The sequence below is a fragment of the Carlito syrichta genome, unplaced genomic scaffold, assembly GCF_000164805.1.
Source record: "Carlito syrichta isolate Samal-C Ts95f unplaced genomic scaffold, Tarsius_syrichta-2.0.1 Scaffold82255, whole genome shotgun sequence".
Classification (NCBI taxonomy): domain Eukaryota; kingdom Metazoa; phylum Chordata; class Mammalia; order Primates; family Tarsiidae; genus Carlito; species Carlito syrichta.
The window spans coordinates 166,461-175,792 of NW_007026351.1; the positions used below are offsets into that span (position 1 = coordinate 166,461).

The 9,332-nt window shown below is 46.4% G+C and overlaps 1 protein-coding gene across 1 annotated transcript in view; it reads left to right on the forward strand.

The window, feature by feature from the left end:
- Positions 1-7,847, forward strand: part of SHROOM3 (shroom family member 3) — a 69,246-nt gene extending 61,399 nt beyond the window's left edge. Inside the window, exons 9-10 of the mRNA XM_008055648.2 lie at positions 2,678-2,950; positions 6,867-7,847. Of these exons, the coding sequence (XP_008053839.1) occupies positions 2,678-2,950; positions 6,867-7,247 (654 nt within the window). The 3' untranslated portion in view covers positions 7,248-7,847. The remainder of the gene's footprint in view (positions 1-2,677; positions 2,951-6,866) is intronic.
- The last annotated feature ends 1,485 nt before the right edge of the window (positions 7,848-9,332 follow it).

Below are 9,332 nucleotides of genomic sequence, written 5' to 3' on the forward strand. Positions count from 1 at the left end.
AAAAAAAAAAAAAAAAAAAAAAGAATGACGGTCTCTAACTGCATCCATGTTAATGCAGAATCCATGACTTTGTTGTTCTTTATGGCTTTATAATATTCCATAGTGTATAGGTACCACATTTTCTTTCTCTGGTTCACTTTTAGTAGGCATCTGGGTTGGTCTCATGCTTTTGCTATTGTGACTAGGGCTGCAGTGAACATACGTGTGCAGGTGTTTTTTTGGTAGAGCGATTTATGTTCCTCAGTATATTCCCAGGAGAGGGGTTGCTGGATCATATGGTAACTCAATTAGTTCTTTGAAAAAACACCACACTGCTTTCCATAGAGGTTGAAGTAGTTTACATTCCCACCAACAATATAGAAACATTCCCTCTCTGCAGCCTTGCCGATGTACTTGATTTGTTTTTGTTTTTGTTTTTAACTTTCTAATAACAGCCATTCTGACTGATATGAGGTGGTATCTCATTATAGTTTTGATTTGCATTTCTCTGATGATTAGTGAGCTTGAGAATTTTTTCATGTTTGTTGGCTGCTTGAATGTCTTCCTTTGAGATGTGTCAATTCATGTCCTTTGCCCCCTTTTTAATTTTTTTTTTCCTGTCAATTTATTTGTGTTCCTCGTAGATCCTGGATGTTAGTGTGGCCTTTATTTTTAAGCAAGTTTCCAGTTGAAACCAAACAACTGTGTGTGTGTGTGTGTGTGTGTGTGTGTGTGTGTGTGTGTGTGTATAATTTTTTTTTTTTTTGAGCTAAAAACTCTAGTGGTAATGAAAAAAGTTTCAAAAAAGATGATATTCTTTTGCCATTTGGCTACTTTAAGTTAAGAGAAGGTGAAAAATTCACTGTTAAAACCATGAAGTTGGCCGGGCTCAGTGGCTCAGCATGTAATCCCGTGCTTTGGGAGGCTGAGGTGAGTGAATTGCCTGAGCCCGCAGGTTCGTGACCCACCTAGGCAACTTGGCAAGACCTCATCTCTACAATAAATAAAAAATTAGTCGGACGTGGTAGCACGCACCTATAGGTCCGGCTACTTGGAAGGCTGAGGCAGAAGGATCGCCAGAGCCTAGCAGGTCAAGGCTGCGGTGGCTGGGAGCATGCCACTGCACTCCAGTCTGGGTGACAGAGTGAGACTCCAACTCAAAAAAAAAAAAAAAACTGTGAAGTTTAATTTGTCTTGTGGAAAAGAAGTAGTAGACACTTAGTATAAATGCAGTGAAACTAGAAACCACTGAGACATTTACTTCATTCCTGCAGTTAACGTTTTTTTTTTTTTATTTGCATAACACTGTTTTATAAGTATAGAACTTTGTGATTAAGGTTTCCAATTGCATAGTCTGGTAACTGGAGACAGTGAGGTAAAAGGAAGAAGGGACTGACTCTCTGATAAAGGTCTCAGTGTCAATATTTATAATGATTATACAAGGGTGACCCTGAAATCAGGCTGACCCGGGTTCAAGGCAGCCCCACCAGTGGTACCTGTGTCTCAGCCATCCCTTCAGCTCAGAGTCTTCGTTTCCTCACTTATAGTAGGTGGATAAAATAGTATCTACTACAAGACGGTTAGGAAGACTAAGTGAGCTCATCCGTATAGAATCTTTCCTTAGTGCACGAAACATGTTCATTGCCCCACCAGTATTGGCTGCAGTCATGGTTCAGCTCAGCTCTGAGAACTTGGCCAAGTCCTATACATTCTCTGACTCTTAGCTTAACTATTTGTAAAATAAGAATAGTATTTACCCTACCTGTCTACTTACCCATGGTATTGTTGTGAAGATCGAATGAGAGCATGTCTTGAAAGGATTTTTAAAAATGAATAGTTGGCTGGGTATGGTGCCTCAGCCTATAATCACAGCACTTTGGGAGGCTGAGGCGAGAGGATTGCTTGAGCCTGGGGGTTCAAAACCAGCCTGGGCAACTTGGTGAGACCTCATCTCTACAATAAATCACAAAAATTAGCCAGGCGCAGTGGCTTGCGCCTGTAGTTCTAGCTACTTGGAAGGCTGAGGCGGAAGGGTCACCTAAGCTTAACAGGTCAAGGCTGTGGTGGCGGTGAGCATGCCACCGCACTCCAGCCTGGGCGATAAAGTGAGACTCCAACTCAAAAAATAAAATAAAGCACTTTGGGAGGCCAAGGTGAGAGAAATGGCTGAGCCCACGGGTTCGAGACCAGCCTGGGCAACTTGGTAAGACCTCATCTCTGCAGTAAGTCAAAAAATTAGCTGAGCGTGGTGGTGTGTGCCTACTACTTGGAAGGCTGAGGCAAAAGGATCACCTGAACCCAGCAGGTCTAGGCTGCGGTGGTCATGAGCGTGACACTGTCTCCAACCTAGGTGACAGAGTAAGACTCCAACAAAAAATTAATTAATTAATTAAAAATTAAAATGAATAGTTAACAAACCAATTGGAAAGCCAAGCCATCCGCAGCCTGACACAACTGGAAAATGTGACAAGACGACTGGGATCCAGTGTCAGCCTGTGAGGGCTGGACAGGTTCTGAGAAAGGCAGTGTGATGGGCATTCAGGAAATGAAAGCAGAAATGGCGTGGCGTGGGGGCTGACCTTACAGAATAGGGAAGCACTTGACCAGCCTTGAAGAGATGAAAGGCAGTGGCCATGAGAGGGAGCCTCCTCATGGCGATTCCTGGCTAACCTTCGCTGTGTCTCTTCTGTCATTCCAGGCTGAGCTCATTGGGAGCCTCACCCACAAGCTGGAGACCCTCCAGGAAGCGAAGGGGAGCCTGCTCGTGGACATCAAGCTCAACAACACCTTGGGAGAGGAGGTGGAGGCTGTGATCAGCGAGCTGTGCAAGCCCAACGAGTTTGACAAGTACAAAATGTTCATTGGGGACCTGGACAAGGTGGTGAACCTGCTGCTGTCCCTCTCGGGGCGCCTGGCCCGAGTAGAGAACGTCCTTGGCAGCCTGGGTGAAGACGCCAGCAGTGAGGAGCGGGTAGGTGGCCTGGGAGTCCATCAGCATGCTCACCCTCGGAGATCACATATACCGGGGGCGCCACCTGACACTCTCCCTTCCCAGAAGGCTCTGAGGCAGCCTCATTGGAGAGGAAGAGGATACAGTGGGTTAGGCAGCCAAGAAGCAGAGACGGCCTCATCCATGCCACAATGTAATGCTAACACGTAAGGCTCAGGAACACTTGGGAAACGAAAAACACATGCCAGAGTTGCTTTCTTCCCAACATTCCTCCCTCCTTTCTCTCCTGAAAAGGGTGGTACCAACATTAAAAAGAGAGGCCAGGTGTGGTGACTCACGTCTATACTCCCAGCACTTTGGGAGGCCAAGGTGAGAGGACTGGCTGAGCCCATGGGTTGGAAACCAGCCTAGGCAACTTGGCAAGACCTCATCTCTACAATAAAACAAAAAATTAACTGGGCATGGTGGTACATGCCTGTAGTTCCAGCTACTTGGAAGGCTGGGGCAAAAGGATCACCTAAGCCCAGCAGGTCGAGGCTGCAGTGGCCGTGAGCGTGCCACTGCCCTCCAGCCTGGGTGACAGAGTGAGACTCCAACTCAAAAAACAAAAAAGTGAGAAGGAGAACAGAACTTGAGGATAAAGCGGGTGGCAGGGACATGAACTCAGCTCTCCAGAGTGTCTCCTGTGTGGGCTGAAGGCTCAGGGAAGACATACCGGGGTTTCTCCACCACTCGGCTACTGCAAGGGAGTGCATACTGCTGATCATAACAGAGACAGTCACCAGCACTTTCTCTGTGTCAGGCACTGTGGGGTATGTACTTCACATGCAGTCTCATTGTGTCTTACCACAGACTAGTAAGTGAGGGAACCAGGAGAGGGGTCCAGCTGCAGACCCCATACTTCACTACACTGAACTGAACTCTGGCTACAGAACATTCTTTCTCTACTCATCTGTACAGCCTATACTTACTGGGTGTCTAGTGTGTGCCACTTAGTGTAGGCGTTTGGGATTCATTTGTGAGTAGATGGTTCACTGCCCTCGTGGCACTAACTTAGAAACAGTAGATGCTACTGTTATATACGAGGAGTGCCAAAAAATATATGCACACTTTAAGAGATGTTTGCCGTAATCAGAAGTGTCTGGACACTGACGGTAACCACTTTGAGTACCTCTTGTATTTGCTGAAGTCAAACGTGACTTGTATTCATCTTACTGAGTACTACAATTTTAATGCAGTTTTTTCCTTTTTTAAAATGTGTGTTCATTTTTTGGCACCCTCTGTATATAATTTATAAATATATGTTCACACACACACAGACATGCTAGTCACACACAGCATATAGATGTACACACTCAGTAGCAGTAAATGGCTCCATCAAAAGGGATAACATAGAAAGCTCAAAGTAGGTGTGGGAAGGACTAAGGAACCAAGAAAGGATCACAGAGACTCCCTCCTCCCCCTCCCCAGGGCTGCTTCGGCAGGGAAGCCATCACTGCCTCTTTGCAAGGAGCAAGGGGAAGGGAGTCTGTATCAGGACCTGTAGTTCTGCCCACCCACAGCATCAAGACCTCGGTAAAAGAATGCAGACGCCACCCCCAACTAGTAGCCCAGCACAAGAGCCAGGGATAAATGCCCTGGTTTCTTTCTCTTCCCACTTTTCAGTCTTCTCCCATCACTCGCCTTGGTCAGACCCAGTGGGTGAGGGAGCCCACGAGAGTTCAGCTTCCCTGGGCACTGAACAGGGCTGGGAAGAGGGGAAAGGGGAGAGAGTTTACCTGGAGGGTGAACACAGTGTCCAGCACGGAGAATCATCAGAGACCCTGCTGTTGTCAGATCTAGACTTCAGCCTTCGGTGTAGCGGTGGGGATGGGCCAGGAACCAACTTCCTGACATGCACAGCCTGGGGGGGTGCGGTGGTAAGCATGATGTGAGCATAACATTCGGGAGCTTGTAATGGTCTAGACAGGAAGGTCTTTGGCTGGTAACTTAGGCAGTTGTCATGGGGTGGGGAGTAGAGATTAGGGAATAAATTATGGAATGGATTTGTGTTAGCACAGCCATGTTAGATGAGGGGAGGGTTGAGCAGAAAGTAACTCCAGGTTTCCTGCTGGGCCGTGGGGTGGATGCTGCAGATAGCTAGGAGAAGTACCAGGGCAGTCTCCAGTTGGGGGAAGGTGTGTTTTTCCAGGATGGAATTAAACTCCGCACTTAAACGCACACACACACTCTGAAATACAAATAAATGTTGGCTCACCTGTAAAATACTACTAAAATGTTGATTTTTATTATGATTGATCTTTGTTAAGAAACTAAACGTGTAAATGGAAATGAGAGAAGAAAGAATAAGTGCCTCAATAAATGACAAATTCAAGGTCATTGTTGCCAGTGGGGAGGACTAGGCTGGGGAGGAGTATCCATAAATCTTGAGCAAATCACTCTTTTAATCTGAAGCAAATAGGAAAAGTGGTCCTAGTGAGATTCAGCACCATTAATGATGGGCACACAACACGGGGTGGCGGAAGTCTCTGTACATTTCAGATATTTAACAATTTTTTTAAAGGTGAGGAATAAGTCGTTTTTGTACTCATATTTCGAAGGTATTTTGAAAGGTGTCTTCATTCAAATTTACTCCCCCAGGATTTTGGGTTTCGGGTTTTTTGGTCTGGTTTTCTGAAGAGGGAAGGAAGCCTGTGAGGAGAAACTGGTAACTTAGCACTTTCCCCAGACACAATGATGTAAAGCCTACCAGGGTAGTTCAGGGGGGGTTAGGACCAAGACACAGGAGGCTGTGATAACCCTACATGAGCTCATTTGTATTGAGGTATATTTAATTATAGTGTAGTGATCTTATATCTTGATCGATTTCATTCTAATTTTTCTCAATCACTTTGGCCTGAAAAATCTGCATGGTTAAAGTATAATTTTTTTTTTTAATTTAAAAATGACATTTCTGTATGTCAGCATGTTGTATTAAAAAAATTAAAGTTTTTATAAAGTAAATTGCCAATAGATAACATATGTGGCCTTACCACTGGGTTTGTGTGATTAACTCTCAGATATGAAACTGCCATCATTGCTCTCATTTTGGCTTCAGAAACCTGAGAGAAACCAGAAAAAATGGAAACTTACTTTAGAGATGGGTATGTGGTGTTTCTATCATTATGGATTAGGAAGAGGCTCTCCAACCTTAGCCACAAAAGAATCAGCTGGAAGCCTTGTTAAAACACAGGCTTCCAGGCACTGCCTGCAGAATCTGATCCAGTAGGTAGATGAGGGCCTAAACACTCTCCTGACCCAGTAGGTGGTCAAGGGCCTGAATGCTTACTTGACCCAATAGGAAGACAAGGGTCTGAATGATCTCCTGACCCAGTAAGAGGACAAGGGCCTGGACATTTGCATCTCTAACAAGTTTCTGGGTGGTTCTACTGATACAGCAGCCATACCTTTTTTTTTTTGAGTCGGGGTCTTGCTCTGTTGCCCAGGCTGAGTGCTGTGGCATGATCACTGCTCACCACAGCCTCCCACTCCTGGGCTCAAACAATCCTTCAACCTCAACCTCCTGAGTGGCTTGGACCACAGACATGTGCCACCACACCTGACCTCAGCTGCCATACTCTAAGAACCTCCATATTAAACAAGGCATCTTGAGAATTGTCATTTTAAGTCTAGAGCCCTAAAGTCAAGTTGCTACCCAAGGCAATTTAATGTAACTCCTCTCAGAGTGAAGCTGTCAGGTGGCTCTACAAATAGAGAGCCACACACCCATGGGTGACACGCTCATTTCCAGAAAGCACAGCTTCTCACTTGGTGCGACAGGGAGGAGGGCCTAGTCATCTCACAGTCCTGCCAGAGGTGTCCTCCCAGGGAGTTTGGCTCTTTCCTCCCTTCCCCCCCGCCCCCCGCCTTTGCTGATCTGTCTTTCTTGCCCGGGCAGAGCTCTCTCAATGAGAAAAGGAAGGTCCTGGCTGGTCAGCATGAGGACGCCCGTGAGCTCAAGCAGAACCTGGACCGGAGGGAGCGCGTGGTGCTGGACATCCTGGCCAACTATCTGTCAGAGGAGCAGCTTCAGGACTACCAGCACTTCGTGAAGATGAAGTCCACGCTCCTCATCGAGCAGCGGAAGCTGGACGACAAGATCAAGCTGGGCCAGGAGCAGGTCAGGTGTCTGCTGGAGAGCCTGCCCTCAGGTTTCGTCCCCAAGGCTGGGGCCCTGGTTCTGCCGCCTGACCTCATGCGTGAAGCCGCTCCTGCCACAGGATGGACCCCCAAGGGCGCTCTTGCAACCCTCACTTCTCCACTTCCACCTCTCCTCTAATATCCAGCCAGACGTTCCCGCTTCTCAACACTATTTAATCTGGAAAGTGTTTCCATACAAACCGCTGCTTAAACTATGTGGGTTATTGGGGGTTTTCTGGATAAAAGGAAAAAACTCTACCCAGGAAGAAGCCTGCTTTTTCCGTCTTGCCCTTCATGATTGATCTTCCGAGAGCTTGAATGCTGCTGGACACTTAACCCCTTTCTGTTAGGCTCTGTAGTAAAAGAAAGTGAATGAATCTGTGAGAACTGATTGGGGGTGTCTGTTTGATCGTTTAGTTCTTAACAGATAGAGGCAACATAGAGGGTGCGTGCCACCCTCAGGAATGTATCCACAGTGGCCTTCCTTGCTGGTGGGCGGTATATCCCACGACAGGGTCTAGGTACCATTTATGAAGGGTCTGCAACATAAGGCCTTAAAAAGACACACTGAGAAGAAAATTATAAAACCTTGAACATTGTTATTTATATTTTTTAAATGAAAAAGATCATTATGTTTGTGTGCTAACCACTTATGTGATTCTGTTTTGTGGTGGACGTAGACAGTTGTGTTTGAGCTTTGTATTTTGTGAAAACCTTAAATGAATTCCAAAGATAGTCACTGAGCGTGGAGACATGTTTTCTTCTTACACTTTGTGTGTCTTATTTTCACAACCACAAGTAGACATTCTACACTGGCTTTAGATGGTGCAGATCACAGCTCCCACTGCCAACAGTCCTGAGCGCCCCTCTACATCGAGGGGAACACACACACCTTCCCCTAGAGGGAGGCCACACGCACCATGGCTGTCACATCCTTTCCAGGTGATTCATACCGTTAGCCACTGAGGTGGGAAGATGACACTGAACTTACTAACAAGGACTACAACTCTCAAACCTGTGTACCAAGGGGAGGAAGTCCAGAATCCATGCCAACTCAAAACTGAGTCCATGCTGCCCTCCCATGAAGGATTTGGGTTAATATAGCCTATTTAGTGAGCTACATAATCAGGCTGTTTTAATGAGGCCTTACAAATGTTTTGTTTTCCTGAAATGTTGAACCTGTCAACCCCATTTTGATTAAAAATTCCCTCCTTCAGCCGAAGACTGAGTTTGCACTATCGTGTTTCAGGATAGCCTCTCCAAGGGTACTCTGTAGCCTGGCCATGAGTCTGGAAGCACACACAGGAAGGGTAAGGTGTCCTGGGCTGTTGGCCAGCCTGTCTCTAGCCACTGGGGATGGCAGTCACCTAATGCATCCCAGGCTGTGCTCAGGTTGGTGGGTTGGCTTCTCACAGGGCTCACCTGTGGCTAGTGGCCACCTTTGTTGATTTGGACTTATGAGTCAGTCATAGAAAATCAGGAAAGTAATATTTGTAAGTTAAAAAAAAACAAACCAAATGCTTCGGGGTGTGTGTGTGTGTGTGTGTGTGTGTGTGTGTGTGTGTGTTGCTCTGGGCTCACTGCAGCCTTGAACTCCTAGGCTCAAGAAGTCTTCCTACTTCAACCTCCTGAGTAACTGGTCTACAGGTGTGCTACCACACCCTGCTATTTTGCTTATTTTTTGTAGACACGGTCTCACTATGGTGCCCAGGCTGGTCTCAAATTCTTGGACTACAGTAGTCCTCCCACTTCAGTGCTGGGATTACACCAAGCCACTGCACCTAGCCGAGTGCTTTTTTATTTTCTTTTTTTGAGTTGGATTCTCACTCGGTTGTCCAGACTGGAGTGCAGTGGCACGCTCATGGCCACCGCAGTGTTGACCTGCTGGGCTCCAGTGATCCTTCCTCCTCGGCCTTCCAAGCAGCCAGAACTACAGGCATGCACTACCACACCCAGCTAATTTTTGACTTCTTGTAGAGACGAGGTCTCAATCACTTTTCTAACCTATACACATAAAAGAGACCATCCACAGCCATGATGCAACTTGGCTTGCCACCAGCATCTGAACACTTGTGACCCCCTAGGACTGAATCTGTTCTGTTACACTGCTGTTATGTGCAATGAGTGAAACCCCAAGTGGGACTTGGAGATCTAGTTCCTAGATGGGTGTAATACCTATTGCAATAGGACTTGACCTTTGAAGAAGTTTCTTTATTGTCAAGGC